The sequence below is a fragment of the Oryzias latipes genome, chromosome 23, assembly GCF_053564925.1.
Source record: "Oryzias latipes strain Hd-rR chromosome 23, Olatipes_Hd-rR_3.1".
Taxonomy (NCBI): Eukaryota; Metazoa; Chordata; class Actinopteri; order Beloniformes; family Adrianichthyidae; genus Oryzias; species Oryzias latipes.
Window position 1 is genome coordinate 22,799,595 of NC_136259.1, and position 18,332 is coordinate 22,817,926.

At 39.3% G+C, this 18,332-nt stretch overlaps 1 protein-coding gene across 1 annotated transcript; it reads right to left on the reverse strand.

Annotated features, from left to right (window-relative positions):
- Nucleotides 1-100: 100 nt before the first annotated feature.
- pah (phenylalanine hydroxylase) lies at nucleotides 101-17,326 on the reverse strand. Its single transcript, XM_023952365.2, has 13 exons — nucleotides 17,170-17,326; nucleotides 16,302-16,418; nucleotides 11,643-11,826; nucleotides 8,524-8,612; nucleotides 8,107-8,174; nucleotides 7,199-7,395; nucleotides 5,422-5,557; nucleotides 5,283-5,352; nucleotides 5,121-5,177; nucleotides 3,571-3,666; nucleotides 1,268-1,401; nucleotides 1,066-1,181; nucleotides 101-526 (listed from the first exon to the last, which is right to left on the reverse strand). The coding sequence occupies exons 1-13, from the start codon at nucleotides 17,239-17,241 to the stop codon at nucleotides 483-485; spliced, it is 1,380 nt and encodes a 459-aa protein (XP_023808133.1). The 5' UTR covers nucleotides 17,242-17,326; the 3' UTR covers nucleotides 101-482.
- Nucleotides 17,327-18,332: the final 1,006 nt, after the last annotated feature.

An 18,332-nucleotide genomic window follows, 5' to 3' on the forward strand; every position in this document is an offset into this window, starting at 1 on the left:
ATCCCACAAATTGTTAATTATGTGGAAAATATTAAAACTGTTCAGTTTGGGTGTAGTTTTTTTTTTTTATTCACCTTAAAAATGACATGATACAGCAAAAGTGAATCAAAGTTTTATTTGAACGGAAAAATTACAATTCCAAAAAGATTTATTTCAAAGAAATCTTCTAATAGAGCTAATAAAAAAATTCATTAAGGAAATGAACTACATTTAGCTGTTCATAATCTAAATAAAACAAATGATTACGTCTAATTATACTTTTTTGTTATTAAAAAATCAACTTAAAAAAAAGAACAGTAAAATTAATTCATTCATCTACTAATAGTAACATACGTAGTTCTACTCTAGCATCTAATTCCCTAAATTAACCTGCAGGTTTGCTCTATATCAGTCACAGTAATATTGTAATTTTCTGCCATGCATATGTATTTAATACAAAGAAAGGTTGTTTTTAGTAAGAAGACATCGGGTCAGACGAGCTTTCACTCCAGTTTCTGCAGAGCTTCACACAGTTTCCCCACTTCACCTGATGGGACAAAAAAAACAACTTTTTTGATTTAACCAAATAAACAACAACAAGGTTTTAGACAGAAATAAAGACTTGTGTCCAAATTCCCACCCTCACCCATAACTACTTCACATCACCTTAAAATCACATATTTGATGCACGATCACTGTTGAATTGCATATAAACAGCCCAATAATCACGCATAGTTCATGATCTATGTTGAATTACTTGTTTTTTGCATGTTTTTCGTGGTTTTAAAGGGGTTCAATCGTGATACACCTGTCAAAATCTTACATAAAGACCACAACTTTTCTCACTTTTTCCACATATATGCATGTAGGACCGTGTTTCATCCGTGCAATGCGCTCAAAATGCACGCAGGGGCTGTGTGACACGACCTTTAATTCAAAGGAAAAACTTCATTGATTCTTTTCTGTGAATTAACTCTCTTGTCTTTATGGATGTCTGTATCTTTGGGATATTTTTCGGTGCCCCCAGCTTTTAAATCAGCCACAGAGGAGAAGATTGTTTTTGTGCAGAAATCAGAAGTTGCGTACAGTTGATGCAGTCGGCCAGGTTCCGGAGCTGCTGGGTGTTGTTCAGGACCTCGATGCTCTGGGTGTAGGGGTTGTAGCGCACCGAGAAGGGCCTCGGTATGGTGCCTGCAAATTTTCTATGGAAAAACAGATTGTTGTTCAACAGGCGGTCGAGTCATGGAGGACTTCTGTTCTGCAAAGTGTTAATGATCCGAACACCCACCTCACTTTCTCCTTGGCGTCTTCAAAGCTTTCTGCCACAAAGTAAACCGGCTGGTACTCGGTTATGGGGTACTTCTGCAGGCTGGTCTTCTCGGGGTCAAAAGGCAACATGTTGGGCTCATCCGTTAGGGAGTACTGCATAAAAACACATCACAGCTTTATTTTTAGATCAGAACCTTCCCTCTGTAAGCAGGAAGTGAGGCATAACTCAGGGCTCGGTGGTCGTCCCGGCCGAGTGCACATCCTCAGCTCATGTAACCTGTGACCTGGATAAACGTCCCTTCTTACCCAGTGAACCACTTTACGTCCATCCATCCCGCTGGGGGCTCCCCCAGTGACACATTGAACTGGAGTGGACCACTAACCCACTCCCCAACAGCCATGGCGGTTGTGCAACACGTTTTATGAAACCAGTGGCGGTTCTACACTAACTTACTCCCTGGGCGAGTAACCCCACAGGCGCCCCCCCCCCCCCCCCGCACCGCACACATACAAAATTTGACAACATCCTGTTGTGTTCCCTATCTTCTTTTTAGCAATTTTACATAAAAAAATGCATGCATTTTCTAGACTCGTATTACAGGGGGGTCAAACTCAGTCAAACACGCTTAAGGTTTTTGGCCGAAGAAGATAAACATTTACTGAACACACTAAAGCTAAACTTTTAAACCTTTTAAACTGAACTTTTTGAACATAAATATGAATAAAAACAGGAACACAAGTTAACTTAAACCCTAAATAACTTGTAATACTTAGCTCTCCATAGAAATATATTCTGTCAAAATTATACAAATATGAACATGCTGCAGAATAAAACAAAGAAAGCCTGGAAATATTAATAAGAAATTACAATTCAAATATTTCCGTTTTTTTTTGCTCTTTTATCATTTTTTAGAGCATTTTTTTAAGCTGGACTCCTGCTTCATTTTTAGCAATAATTTCTTAATGTGTGACGTCCTGAGTGAGTCTTTGTGAAACATATCAGAGGGATTAGATCTAAAAAAAAAACGTATTGTTTTTAATATGTTTATGTCTTATAGAACATAAAAGACTAAATCATAGAATTCATCAGTGGGATTACTCCAAAAATATTTGGCATTTCCCTAAATTTGTGCAACACCAACAGTAGAAATCCTCCAAAAAAACTCAATCCATAAAAAATGGTCTGCACCCAGCACCCCTGTTACGGTTTCTGTTTCTTTGCCCCTGTGGTTTGTTTCCTTTTTGTTCTGGCATGATTTGAGTTTAACTTCCTGTTTTATTTTGTAGGGTTTCCTGTTTCGTTTTTGTTGTGAGTTTTACTTTGGTTCCCCATCCTTCCTGATTGTGTTCACCTGTGTCTCGGTTGTCTGTATGTATTTAAGTCTTGTCATTCCCTTTCTCCTGGGCTGGTCCATAGTATGTTAGTCTGCTCTCCCCGTTTCGAGTGTTTAGTGTTTCTAGCCTCCCGTCTGCAGTGGTTTTGGTTTTGCGTCCTTAGTTTTGTTTATTAAAGCCCCCGCCTCCTCTCGCTCTCTGCGCCTGGGTGCTTCCTCCCTTCTCCCCCCGTAACAATCCCTCCCCCTCCCCTTCCCTCTGACACACGCGGCTCCGTCTCTATGACGGAAGGCACAGCTGCGGCCCAGAGTTGATTGTCAGATAGAAAATTCTCCCAATCACCTCTTAGCGTGATTCAGCCAGCCACCGGCGAGTTGCGCCCCCCTCTCGAGTTTTTGGACTTATGCTCCAAAGACTACCGCAAAGAGGTGTGGCCGCAAGCATCTTGCAGCAGAGGGCGGTGGTCACGCGTGCGTCGGTTCTGCTGTGTCGGAGCAAAGAATTATGGGAAATAATCCCCATTGCCTGCTTTTGTTGAAATTGGGTTGAGCACGGGTGTTTGTTCTGCCTAATTCCTTTTCATGTGCCTGTTTTATGTTGTTTCACTCTGAGTTATTTCATTTTTTTTTTTTTTTTTTTTTTTTTTTTTGCACCATAAGTGTGAAGAGGAAACAGGATGAAGACATTCTTAAGAGTCTGATGTTTCAATTTAAAAGTGTTAAGTGTCGGCAGCTGAAGCAATTTCAAATTAAAAGCGCAAAGCTTCCTCCTAGAATTAAGTAGCCTCTTTGAATATAGTTGCACAGCATCGGGCACGGCAAATGCCGCCCCCTATGAAGTGCCGCCCTGGGCGACCGCCCACATCGCCCATATCAAAAACCGCCACTGTATGAAACAGAGCGGCTGCTGGGAGGGGCGGGAGGGGAGAGGGGGGTTCTACCTAACGCACGGTGATGGTTTGGTTCTGGTGACTCAGTTTCCTCTTACCTGCAGCTCTCCGAAGGATGAAAGCAGGCCGGCTCCGTACGCTTTGATCTCGGAGCCTTGCTTGCAGAGACCGTACTCCACAGTGAACCAGTAAACCTGCACACATGGAAGGATTGTGGAAGCGTGATCCAATGAAAGCAAAAAAAAATAAATAAATAAAAATGCGCAAAAAAGTTCTCTACAATGTAAAGCTTGCAGGTGAAAAATAATTTTAAAAAAAGTCACATAGGTTCTTAAACACTCATTAGAACTGCCTCTAGACACACCAGGATTCACTTGCAAGTGACAGGCATTTTCTGCAAGTGGCATAGTTGTCCACGCATTTCTGTGACCCCTATCTCAATAGCATGATCCAAAGTTTCTTTAAAAAACCCATTGTATAGAACTTGGTCCATGTTTTTTGCCCTGTAGTTCATCATCATTCCACTAGGGACAGTCGAAGGGCTTTTCCTGCTCATTTCAAAAATGGCTGCTTCCATGAAATCTCAAAAATTACTTTGGTTGCAATTGATTTTTTGTTTTGTTTTTTGTTTTTTACAAATTTTATGGTGAGGTATACAACAAAGTTTTCGGGCCACCATAAGAAACAAAAAAAAAATCTACATGGGAAAAAAAATCATAAAATAATTCATATAATTAGTTATAAAATGATGGAAAAAAAGTCAATATTTCTTTGCACCACGTTTAAAAATGTGTGGATCAAATTAGAGACGGTGCTTTTTTCCTGATGCTAATATTTTTGCATCTTAAATTCTCATTGCTGTGAGCAAAACCTTACCAAATCCCCCTATTTGATACTATTTATACATCATGAAATATTACATTGCAAAACTATTTTTGTGGATTTCATCAAAATGTTTTAAAAAATTCAAAAAGATCGCATTTTCTGTAAATTCTTTGATGTAATGTGCTTTAAAGGGTTAAAACTACCAACTGTAATTCTCTGTGCAGACTTGAAGTGCTGTACCATTATTATATAAACCAAACAAAAAATGTAAAAATACATTCTACTAAATGGTTTAAATGTTGACTGTTGCATCCTATATGTGCTTCACCGTCCCAGTCTCTGCAGCCAAAAACTCTGGCGCCAACCTATAACCACCAGGAGCAATGTGGGGGTTCAGTGTCTTGCTCAAGGGCACTCGGACACATGGGTGTGCAGAGTGGGAACTGAACCTGCCATCTTCCAATCAGAGGTTGACTGCCTTTACCTCTGCACCATTTTATTGATAAACAAATGGAACAATTCTCATCAATTGAACTGAGGTCACGCCCACTTCACAGCTCAAACCCATCAGATCCATGTTCTGAACCGGATTAGTCTTAATCCCGTCAGGAAGGGGATTAGTTAAGAAAAGTTTGCTTTGTAGTACTGATTTAGTTTAATAAATGTAAGAATGTGTTCAGTTAAATAATGTCAGTTTTTGACAAAAATTGACTCCATTGAGTCTCGGTGACTTTATAATCTGTACTCTGACAAAAAAATAAAAGTCAGACTAACAAAAATAGCTAATAAAGGGAATTTTAGGACAGTTTTGATGAACACTCACAGTAGCGAGTTTCTCTATGAACTCATCAGGGGCACCAAGAGAGGCCAGACCGATTTCCTGTGAGGAAAAAAAATCAACATTTTTCTGTTAAGCATCGTTTTTTCTTCTAGGGAAATGATGATCTGTAAAAAGTAGATTTTGTTCTGTGTTCACTGAACTGACCTGGGAAAACTGGGCAAAACTGGGGTCGGCTAACAGAGGAACGTGTCCCAGCAGCTCGTGGCAGACGTCCCTGTTTCAGACAGAAGAGACGTTTTCGTTTCTGTTGGTTTTGTCCCGTCAGAAAACGGCGGACACTCACGGCTCGGGGGTGTACGTGGGCTTGGAGCCGTGACGAATGTACTGCGTGGAATGGAAAACGCGGAAGGCGAGCCCAGCCAGGAAGTCACGGGATGAGAGCAGACCGGCGACGGGGCGAAGCCGAAAACCTGTGCAGGCTGCGTTGGTGGGATGAAAGGGGGGCAGACGTGAGGGGGCAAGAAGAGACGGGAAGGGAAGTGAGGTATTTGAACAGGCCGGGTCTAAAACATCAATCAGGTTTTGTGTTACACAAGGCCTGTGAGTCACAGGACTTTCTCCTTTTAATAAATGTAAGAAAAAACCTTCTGTAAACATGGTTTAGTGTTTGAAATCACAGAACTGCAATACAATAACTGAAAAATTAAAAAAGAGTGAATTCTGTACTTTGCTAAACATTTATTTTATATTTCTACCACACATATTTGCTTAAAAAATGGGGAAATATTTTAATTTATATGGACTCAATTCACCTAATAACTTACAATCATATTACAAGAGTTTATTATTAGAATATACATAATTTATGACATTAAGTTGAATCCTTACTTGCCCGCTAGTGGATCTGGTAACTAACTACTTTGTCGTATGCTACGTTCACACCACCTTCGGAAACGCTGATTCAAGAGGCCTCTTTCAGTGAAAAGTCCATGTAAATGCATGTTTCAGGTTTCCGCGATCAAAACTCTCATTGCTAGTTTTTACTGCTGTTTTCGGGCTCTACGCACAAAACGCACGTCCGTGGAATGTGCTTTGGAGTTGAATGTTGACCAATCAGGTACTTGGATTTAGTAGTGACATAACGATGGTGCCTCTTTTTCAAAACACGCAAGTGCCAACCGTTTGAAATTGATCATGGTGAACAACTGTCTGGCTGGAATTCTGGGACACCAAGTCTTTCAAATGTTGGAAATAGAGGTGTGAAAGAAAAAAGTGGAGCAAAATCCGCAAGATTCCACATTTCGGACCAAGCCTCTTCCAACTGTGAGCACATGCCCTAGGATCAGGTCACGACAGTCCAGTGTGAACACCGTATGCTAAAAGAGCTTTCGAGAATGCTCTTGAACGCACCACATATGAGGAAAAAAACCTGAGAACCTCCTGAATGATGTTTGTGAAAAAAATTATTTTCCAGTTTCTGCAAAGTGAGAATTTGTTCAACTTTATTAGCAACCACCGACAAACACGAACTCATCACATGCCTGCTGTGAACGTAGCTTTACAGTAAATAAAAAACCTTTAAACTCAGTTAAAAACAAAAAAGGTTGTTTCCAAAATATCGATTAAAAATAACAGTATGAAAAACTATGCCATCCGTTTCCTCCTAACTCATGCAGATCTTCAGCGGCTCTGAAAAGACATGAGGAAGAGGGCGCTCAGGAGCTCCCGTTTGTCTCTCAGTGGTTGCTAATAAAGTTTAAGTTGGAGTCACACAAATCACATACGTGTCAGGTAAACCCTTCCAAGAATTCCTTCAAAAAAAAATGTTTTATCTCCGTACAACATTTGTCTTCTCGGGTTTTCTTTCTCTCACAGGAACTAAACCAAGCGTGGACTGAAGCAGTGGGTGCACTGTAAAAAAAAGTCCGTAAAATTTACAGTACATTTTTGTAAAATACCAACATAATTTTACTGTAATTGAGAAAAAAACAGAATGGTGTTTTTTTTTACGTCCATATGTAGTATTTAAAATAAGTAGATATCCTTGTTATTTTTACAATAAAAACATGTTAAATCATACGACATACGACAAAACATGTTAATCATACGAGGCAACTTACACTGTAGGAAGCGAGACACGTCCTCCAGCTGGGGAATGTTGTCCTGCCTGTAGCCGCAGTATCTTTCCAGCAGCGGGAAGACCCGGTTGTGCTCACGGCAGGCGTGAGTCGGGTACAGAGTCTTCAACTCCTTGAAGACGATCCCCCACGTCTCTTTTTCCGCCTCGGTGTACTCCACCCTGGGAATGGGTTGGCCACTGGAAAGAAAGGTAGTAAACGCAGAGAAGAGTGGGAATGGTTCCAGTTTTTTCAGGTGAAACAGTTTTTTTTTCTCCCTCATTTTAGCTCATCAAGCTCCTTATGCTAGCTGTAGTTTTTTATTAGTAGCTAATGAAAGAAGAAGTTTGGATCTTTCTGGTTCCTCTAAATCCTTGGTTAGTCCTGGTGTTTGCACTTTTCTTTGTGTTATCATAATTCTCTTTTGGCTGTCATCACTTTTAGCTCTAGAACATTCTGGAGGCTGAAAAGTTTAAAGCCCAAATCATGATGCCTCCTCTGCCGTGCTTTTATGAAATCCTACCAACTGACATGTCGTTTCTTTTTATTTTTTATGCAAAACAATATGTTTAAATACAGACTTTTTTTCTTTTAAATGGTTCTAGCTGCTGTCCTATATGAATACTGTTTTGAAATTTAGCTCAGATTTAATAGAACATTTTTGGTCAAATTGATGTGAAATGGGGACCATCAAGCTTTAATTCCTGAATTATATTAAAAAAAACCTTATTGAAAGGATCTTTTACTGTCTTTATGAAGGGAAGCTGTCATTTTTTTTCTTTTTTTTAAACAAGTCCAGGTTCAGACACAGTCGATGTGCGTCCGAAAAGCAAGGAAACCTGGTCCAGATCCCTTTGACAGTTGTTTTTGTGACAATAGGAGGCAATTGGCAGATAAGAAAAAGTATTTACTGTCTGTAGTTGTAGGCGATGTCGGCGAACTCCTTCCTGCGGGCTCTGTACACCTGATCTGTGAAACCCTGGAAACACAAACAGACCTGATCGCTGAATCAAAGCGTGGAAATCCTCCGCGGACGCCGTGGCCTTTGACAGAAAGGAGCGTCTGAATCCATATTCAAATGCAGCCTTTTGTGGAGAGTTCTTTAGTTCATGGTGAATTCATGAGGCTTTAATTGCAGTGGCAAAAGGGAGCAATTATCTATAATTACAGGGGCCCAATTAAAGCAATGACATCAATTTGTGTGTCTATATCATTTCCATGAGAACAGAGTGGAGAGGGCTGGACCTCCTCGTGGCTTTCATGAGAGGTGTGGGGGCCCACATGCGCGAGCAGGAAGCGGCGGACAGACGGTGAGTCACACAACTTACGGGGTGATCAGCATCCAGCTCCGAGCCGTAGCTGAGGATCTGGTTGGCAAAGCGATCCAAGTCTTGGATATCGTTGGGGAACCATGGAACTGGAAGAAAGGAACGTGGAAAATTGACGCGTTTGCTTTGCAACCAAGTTTGCAACACTCTAAGAAACAAGAACCACAGAAAGCACTGTTAAAAAACCCACTGTGATCCCCATTTTGATCTGTTGTGACAGCGTTCCCAGTCTTCTTTTAATTATGATTACAGTATGTCGTTTTTAGCCCAAATCCATAAGCCTGTGTGGTTTTTCTAGGAGTTGTTGGTGCTTCCTCTGCCCGTTGCTGAGAGCTCTCTGTTTACACTCTCCCCCACCAGCTTAGAGCCCCTCACACCCCCAACCTAACTCTAGCAGTGCAACAAAAATGGCGAGCAATATCAGAGCTATCTAACCGCACAGGTTAGATAGCGAGGAAAACGAAGACGGACGTGGATCTATGTTTTAGTGGATGCATCAGAATGGAGCGGAGCTGGGGAGGTCGTGCCCCTCCCAGCGTATTTTCCACATCACAAATCTTTTTCTAGCTGCATTTCTTTTCGTCTTTTCCAGATTCACAACTATTTTGGATTAAAAAAAACTCTTAAATGCGACTTTAACCTTAATTTTCCTAAATGCACGCCCTCCATCATCATCAACACAAAAAACACCAATTATACATTTTTTGTCATTTTACTCTCCAGAATGGAAGGGGGCGGCGGGGGCTTAACTTATCTCTTAAAAGAAAAGAATCCAACTTGAAGAAAGCAAAAAGGTTGTAAGATTTTGTTTGGCTTCATTCAGTCTAGGAGTGTAAAAAAAAAAAAATTTTTGACTAAATAAATATGTTATTTCTTTATGAGTTATTGAAATCAACCCAAAAGATGAAGCATATTTTAGGACTTAATTAGGATTTAATCAATAACTTTATTTGTCGAGCACCTTTTTCATCAACATGCATTGAACGAAAGGTGCTTGACATAAATCAACATCAGTTAACACAATAAAAAGTCCTAAAACAACAACATTCAAAGGAACGACGCTTAAGAGGAAACTATAGAGACTAAGGGATAGAAAAAGGACTTTGAAGTCAAATAAAGGAAGAAGTTAATGAGTAATGTAAATACTTTGTTAAAACTATTCATCCTTAATTTATATGTAAAAGTCTGCACAGATATAAACTCTCTTTTCTATTTTATTATAATTTTTTTTTTTTTTTCCTAGTTATTTGTTTTTCTGTTTATTGGACGCTGTTTGTTGCTGCTACCCAACTTGGACAAAACAAAAAAATACAAAAAAAGAATGGTGAAATTTACTTAAAGCCCAGAAGAAATTTGTTTTTCAGAGTGAAGTTTGAAATCCTGACCAAACAATAATGATAAAAATATATATATATATAATAGAAATGGTTGTATTTGACTTGTTTTCAGAGAGCAGGATCAGATCCTGGTTTTCCCGTGTCGCCTACAGGATTTAGTTTGGAGTCCTGTGATGTTCTCAGTGGATGTGGATTCCCAGAAAAGTCTTGTCATTAATCCCCATTAGTGCAGCCTGAGGCCCCAGATTCTCCATAAACTGACTGCCTCCAAATATTCTGAAAATCCCCCCTCCATGCTCCTGACCCTGGCTGTGTCTCCACTCAAGCTGATGGGGGGGACTCTTGGTGGGCCTGTCAGTCTCAGCGCCTGTGACCTTTGCATGACCTTTGCATGTTCCCCGTTCGGGACAGAAACACAGACGTCCTCAGTTCCCCCTCAGACCCGTCGGCCCTCAGAAGCTCAAATGATGTCTTTCCGGAAAACCACCGATGTAGGAATGTGGGTGACAGAAGCTCCGCTGGCTGTTGATGAACAAGTCTGCCTCCCGAGCAGTCTTTGTTTGAAAAAAATCACTCTAGTTATGAGCTAAGATCAGACTCATTTAGCATAACTGAACATTTATTCCAAATATTTTATCATCAGATGATAAATCAAAGGTTTTTAATATCATTTATTTATGGTTGTGTTGTAAATTTAGGCAATTTTGACATTATTTCCATGGCATGTGTAGTTTACATGTGTTATATATTTTTTGAAATAACATGGCTTTATGTTAAAATAACCTGAAAAATTCTCAGTCATTAGGCTTAATAAATTAATTATTAAAAAATGTTTTAGAACATGATAATCCCCTTTAAAAATGCATTAAAGCATGTTAACACAAACTAGGTGCTTGAAATATTTATCCGTTTGTTATTGAGAGGCACAAAAAATAATTTATGTCGAGAGTGTGATCTTTTTCCAGCATTTTATATAAATTCATTGCTGAATTGGTCAAAAAATGTTCTTCATTTCAAGATGTTTTGTGCAAATTTGAGAGTTTTTTTTCTTTGTAAATCTGTTAAAGTTAATGATATTAAAAATAATATTTTCTCATCAGAGGATTAAATCACAGGTTTGTATTATAATCTAGTTAAGGTTTGAATTTTCCCAGAATTTTCATAATTTTAATGTATAAATAGTTGACATGTGTTTGTCAGTCCTGAGACTTTTAAAATTGTGTTAAATTGGTCAAATAACCAGACAAAATCTCAGTAATTAGAGTTAGTAAATTGGTTTTTCTCGCCCTCGTTATGAAAGACACAGAAGACGTTGAGAAAGAAATCCGGTGCATTTATTTTGAAGAGCTCCACAAAACTACTCAGAGTGAAACCTGAGCCTATTTTGATGAAAATAGAGCTGATATTCTGGTGATGACAGTGAAAATGAGAGATTTCCCACGGCACAACTGACCATCTTTCCAGGCTCTGTTTGGAAAGCACTGTATTATAATCCTTGTGCTATCTTAGAAGAACCCACCCTTACATTAATGTGTTATTCCTACCATGATTAAGGTGGAAAGATTTCATGTAATCCATGGACACCAGTGAAGATCACAAATCATTGAAGAAAAAAGGTTTAGAGCACTGTCTAGTGGGTCTAGATGACCCTACTCCCAATGTTAAAGTGCCTAGGATAGCACAAGGGTTAAGGGTTGACGCAAAGTCAGAGCCGTTTTAAATTAATGCAAGCGTTGGATGATTCAAACACAGTTGTGGAGTCTTGTTTAGCCTCTCACTAACCTGTGTCCTTCTGCTTGTTGCGCGACAGTCCATGCACATGGCCGCTGATCTCCTTCCGCAGGCCGTCAATGACGTCATCAAGAGCCTGAGAGCAGCTGGACTCCACGCTGATGAAGAACTCGTACTCCTCTCCGTTCATCCGGGACGGACGGGACTCAATGTGGGTCAGGTTGATGCCATTATCCTGTCAGACCACAGAACTTTCACCAAAAAAAACAGTCCTACACAGCGGCAGTAGTTCATTAGAAATACACCTTTGAGTTGTGGTCGAGACCATAGATGTGAAGCAACCCCGCCACCACTTCCCATCACCCCCAAACTAACATAACCGGTGCAACAAATGCCAGCTCAGACAAGGAGGACAGGAAAAGCCAAATTTTATTTATATTTGTCCTCCATCATTAGTATAAATATCACAAAACATGTTAGAAAAACTAAAAACAACATTTTCTTTAACAAAAGAGGAATCTTTAGATTTTAAATCTCCAAACTACCTTTCTTGACCACAAGAGGGCAGTGTTCGCTGTGTTTTTTGAACACTTAACAGAAGAGCAACAGTTGGAATAAAACAAACTGAACAAAATAAGATGACAACATAAAGACAAATAATAAAATAAGACACGCATAAATATGAAGGGTTTTCATATACCTTACTGTCCTTAACAAAGGTGAAAGTTTTCTTCCTTTTTTTGTTTTTCCTTAATTTTAATGAATTAATTATAAACGCATCTACTTATGAAATACATTGAAAAGTAGTTTGGTTTTTAAAAATTTACTTTTGTGAATAGAAAACTTGCCCAATATCAGTGAAACAATAAAAGCTGCAGTGTCAATGTGGCATCAAAAAGAACAGGTTGTTTGTTTTTTTAAACCGAAACAGAGAATTCAGAAGAGCACCAGGAATGAAAATCATCCCTTCAACGCTTTAACACAAAAAATTATCCAATAATTTTCTTTTTTTTGCTTACTAGAGCGATTGCTGCCTTGAATATTAAACTTCCTAAGGCTAAACTGAGTTTTTGCCCTCTGAACTATTTAAAGTTTATAAAACATGTTACAGTATTTTAAAGAAAAAAACAAATTCCCTCTTTAGGAAGTTTGGATTTAGTAGAAATGCAAACTTTACAAACACATTTTTTGTCTCCTGCATGGTCAAAATGTTTTGTTTTTTTCACTGCTGTGTGAGCGTTAAGAGCTCGGGGGGCCTCCTTCCATCTGGATTCGATTGTCGAGCGCTTGGTGTGAGCCATGTGTTATTGCTTCCCTCTGCAGGGGCTTCAAACAGAAATGAAGATGTGTCCGCACAGGCATGAAGACTAAACTCTCAGAGCAATGTATTCAGAAATTACAGAAACTGCCTTTTGCAGACATGGTCCAAGCCTTTATTAGTTCTAGACTTGGCTCGGTAAAGCCCGTCCACAGGGTGCGGGGGCCACGCCGTCAGATTTCTGTACCCCTCCTCTGCTGGCCAAGGTGCAAGGTCAAGGTTTGCTGGCAGCATGACTTGTCACATAAACACACAATGCCGTGTCATGTGTGGGCACGGATAAACATTGAGACAGATTTTGGAAGAGAAATCCAAAGACTAATGATTGATGTCACATGGCTCCAGAGAGCTGCCAAAGCTGCGCTTTTGTTGTTGGATTTTATGCATTTATGTACTTAGCGGGGAGTCAATAACGATAAGGAGGGGGCGATGCTTTTTTAGCTCGGGGGAACATTCAGCAGGTTTTGCAGACTAGCTTGGACGCTGTGGGTGGAGGGGGGTGGAGCAGGGGAGGATCGGCATGGAGGGAGCTCATAGGTCCACAGACTCCTGATGTTTACAGCTGCTTTTAATGGGGAGGCGTTAGGCACCACTTTTGAATTGATCACCATGATGAAGCATTTTCTGCTGGAAAGTTTTCCACAGTAAAATATGTTTTTAATTTGTTGCCAAATTTCTGACAATAGCTGTTTACTTTGGAAAGTTTGTCACTTGCACAGAGATTAATTACTGACCCAAAAAACTGCCCATTCATAGAGCAGCAAGATATTTGACCAATGACAACCAATCCTTTCCATTTTCTGATTTTAGTGTCGGCACATCTAACAACTAAGTAAATTCACAATTTCAAAGGCAAATAACAGCTATTAGGCAATTAAAAATTTGCTTAGCAACAGTTCATGAATCAGTCATTTTATTTCAATTAAAGTTAAATTGTGTTTTCCAAACTTTCAAGTGTATTCAGACTGGAGAAGTCTGTTGGTCCAAACCGAGTCCTTAACCTTGTGTTTGGTCTGTTATTCTGTTAAGAGCCAAAGCTTGTAAGCAAAAGCACGTGACTAAAGATCTGTTCAGTCATTGGCCAGGATTAACGAGGGCGGGGCAAAGCAACGAGAGAAAGAAGAATGGATGTTCCTGAGCTTTGCAGTCCTTGTTGGGGTAGCTCGTTCAAACTTTCACTGACCAATTTTGAACATCTGTGTCAACATCAGGTGCAGCACTTTTTACTTTGGTGCAGCGGAGGCAAGGCGGTTGCTAAGGAGACGCCGATAAGTGTTCATGACGTCGGGAAAACAGTAAGAAATCAATGTGTATCACGTTAAAACTTGTTTTCATGAGCCAGCACTCCTCCCACCACATTTCAATGAGTTGCTGTGTCTCCTCGTCACGGTTGCTATCTTCCTACTCTATTTACATCCCATAATTCCTGGCTATGGTGGCTGTTTTGGTCCGGTTGTTCCACTCCAAGCACGGAGCGTAATCAGACTGAGGACTCTCAGAGCGAACCAAAGATCAGTGCCATTGGAAAACGAACCAAGACCACCTTGAGAGATGGGTCCGAGAGCCATTCCTGGTCCCGAGCCAGGGTCCCGCTTGGGTGTATTCAGGCTGAAATTTTGTTACGGATTTTCTCTGGTTCACTTTAATCAAACCAAGAGAGTCCAGTCTGAATACACCCTAAAGTGGAATCACTTTAAAATTAAAATAGTTTAAGTGAAACATCTAAGTCTCAAAGAGTTACAATAAAACACATTTAGCCTTAGAGAATGTATTTGTTTGCCAACATAACTTATTGCCTAGAAGCAGCTAAGTAAAGGAAGAGAAGTTTTTTTTAAAATCACAAGCTCAAAACATTTTAAAGACAGTTAATTCCAATTTACTAAGTTCCTTCACTACGCGCTACATAGTGCACTATGTAGTGGACTACGCAGTGCACTATGTAGTGCACTATGTAGTGCGTTTGCCACATTTGCGTGCTGTCCGAATCTACAATTCCAAAATCCAGTGCCCTAAACATTTCCAAGAAGTATCTGTAAAAAAAAAAAGTGTGCATTGATGCTGGTTGGGGAATATAGACCACAATGCATTGCGTTTAAACAATGTTCACCAAAAAACAAGTATTTTTCAATAAACAATCACAATTTCTTAATCAGAACACAGTGGATTCCTAAACTGTGTCTGACTTCCCAACCGAACCCCTAACTACTAAAAATTGTGCAGGACTATGTAGTGTCCTGGATTTTAAAAGCAATTCGGACACCATGCTCACGACTAGTTTTTTTCATCAGTTATATGAAGGGAAAATCTAATTGATATGAGCGTTTTCCGATGATTATTTATGAATCCACCGAGTTCTGAAGATAAAAACGTTGATAGTTTATTTAAAAAATATACTTCAATACAATTTTTTTGGCAAAACAAACGCAATGCATTGTGGTCTATATTTAGTGAGCATCGATGCACACTGGTTTTTCGCAGAGACGATTTTGGAATTGTAGATTCGAACAACACTACAAAATGGCGAACGCTCTGTATAGTGAGTAGGGGAGGAATTCGGACACAGCCACAGTAAAACGTTGATATTGATTAGGTTATCATTTCGTAAAATCGGTAACAATTTTCGTAAATTTCCAGAGAAATTTGACTGCAGCTAGTATTAGCATTAGCATGGCGAGACTTCTATTTCAAAGTGGATAAACGCAATTTTTTTTTTTTTTTTTTTAGCATGCTAGCATTAGAATTCATTACTTATTAGGACTTCTCAAATAAGAAACATCTAACATGCGTGCTTTTTAAAGAATGACAATGAAAAGAAAAAGAAGAAAATGTTTCATAGTAGAAAATGCTTTTTGAATTTAAAGTGAATTCTCTGATCTGACGATAAGGTTTTAGGGCATTTTTGATTATTTAAATGCTTCCATGTACACAAATGCTTATTTTGAAAAAACATCCAAGCTTTCCAAACAACTATTGATCTGTAATGAATTCAACTGGAACGTGAAAAGGAACTTGTGGTGTTTTTGTGTCGGACCGCGGTTTACGTCAGCCAGTGGACCAAAGAGCTGCTCGTCATATTTGCACACAACTGATATGCAAACATGTGAGATACGGTCAGTTTGTTTTCCTACAGAGTCAGAAAAGACTCTAAAATGGCTGGAAACTTGTGCAACTCTTTCTCTTTAAACACTGAATCAAAGAAATGTACATGTTTCAATAAAAATGGAGAAAAAGGGGGATTGGGTTTTGTTTAGGTGAATTGTTAGGAAGACATCAGTGACATAAGAGACCTCAGAGTTTACGAAAAGCTCTTTTGCTTTGGATTACAGCGTACGTTTCTTACAATTTTCCTGTAGTTCGTTTTAGGAAAGTTTCTCTCTGAAGGTGAAATCTACCTCAAAAAGCCGAAGAGCCTTGGCCAAAGCTCCGACCTCCTCCTTTAAGGAGAAAATGCAGGAAATCACTCCAGACTTGTTAGTCTCCTCTTCCAGGTACATGGAGCCCCGTCGCCTCTGCAGGGAAAAAAGATGAAAGCTCAAAGTGCAGTAATGGTCACAAAGGTCAGAGAAAGCCCTAATTTTTTCACTGAACTTCACAAACCAACAAAAAACCCGATATTCTCTGGTGTTTCAGGACATTGTTTTACCAACTTTCACTTCTTCTTCTGTCTGTCTTTAATTAGAGCAACAGTTAGATTAGCCTGAAAATTGATTTCACAACCATGACGCTCCACAGTTCAGATGAGATCAGAGTTTTCAAATGGAACTTTGCGAAAAAGAAAACCTTTAAATTCAAAAACTGATTTTGAAAGGGGTTATATTTTACCTTTTATAGCTATAAATTAGTATATTTGTCAGAAAATTACATATTAGTCTAAAAACAAACTGAGAATTTAAAGTTTTATTCATATTTCCTCAAAATTTAGTGGAAAAAAAATCTTATTTCAGGGAATTAAAACAAAAAAACGACCACTTAGTGTTCTTGAAAACTGACTCAGATTCACATGTGCTTTAGAAGTTATCAGTTATTTTACTCTGAAGCCAGATAGCTTGGTGTATTGTATTTTCCAGGTGTGTTTCAGCTCATTGTTTTTCTTCCACATCAGCTCTTTCCGGTCTCTATTCACCAGAACATTCTGGACAAAAGCAGCTGAAAAAGTTACAGCTGCTAAAAGTCCTAGATGTGCAGGTCCCTCTTGCTTCATCATCACAAAAATAAAAAAACAGAGTATGCGTGTCGCTTTTGTCCCAAAGTGCATTTTACCCTGGTCCCCGGCTCGGCGGTCCCCGCCTCTGGGTCGTGGTTCCCGTTCACCGTCCCTTTTGCTGCGTCCATGCTGATGCTGAGCTGGAGGCTTTGCTGCACTTTGTGAGCGTGCTGCTGGGGTTTAAGGGCACGGGCCACGTGATTCCACACCCCCTTCTGCAGTGGTGTGTCATGGGACAGTTGTTGTGAAACAGAATTATTATGGCACATCTGGCTTCTGTTGCTTGAGGCTGCTCACGTAAAGTGTTGGAAAGCTTTGAGCTTCTGCAGAGCCAGAGCAGGTAGAAGTTATTTCTGCAGATGTGCCAAGATCTGAATCTGCACAATTTGAACCGTATAACTCTTTAAACAATCATTTTTATTAGTGAAATATTTCACACAGAATCCAAACCTCCATTCTTTATAAAAGATGCAGATTTGCATATGATAAGAGTGGTACATTTGCCATGTACCGACTGAGCTTTAAAACTGTAAAATGGATCCTATTCTGTATTATAACATGTAACTTGATTTGAAAAGAATCAGGAGAAAACTTTTGAGCCTGGATAACTTCTTATTTATTTGTTATTTTCATTTGTGTCATCGTTTATGCGTGTTTTTGCTGTGGTCATAATCAATCTGGGATGTCATTTTGCCTGTGGAGCAGTTGGGGGTTGTTACCCAGACAAAGTTGTTTCCTTAACATGCAAAATGCATTTTCCTCTAAACTTTAAATTCCCATGGGAATCATCATTTGATCTATTTCCAAGGCATTCCCAGTGGTCTTTTAATTAGAATTATGTTTTTTTGTTGTTGTTTTTTTAGCCTTAATCCAAACACCTGTGTCATTCTCTGGAACATAATTTCTGCAAAGCCTCAGTACTTCATAGAAATTTACGTCACAAATACGATCTTTTTCCAATAGCATTTTTTCATCTCCTTCTGATTCACAACAATTTGAATAAAGAAAAACTCAGAAATGTGATTTTTATCTTAATTTTCTTTATATGTGTTCTCTATTATCAGAAAATGCCACAAGAACATGTTTAAAAACACCATTTTTATTGAATTGGGTCCCATTTATTAGTTCCTTAACGACTTTTGCTCCGTTTACTGTCTTTGGGTCAAATTTGCTTGTTGGTTTGTGAAAGGCAAACCCAGACCCGCGTTCTTAACCCTTC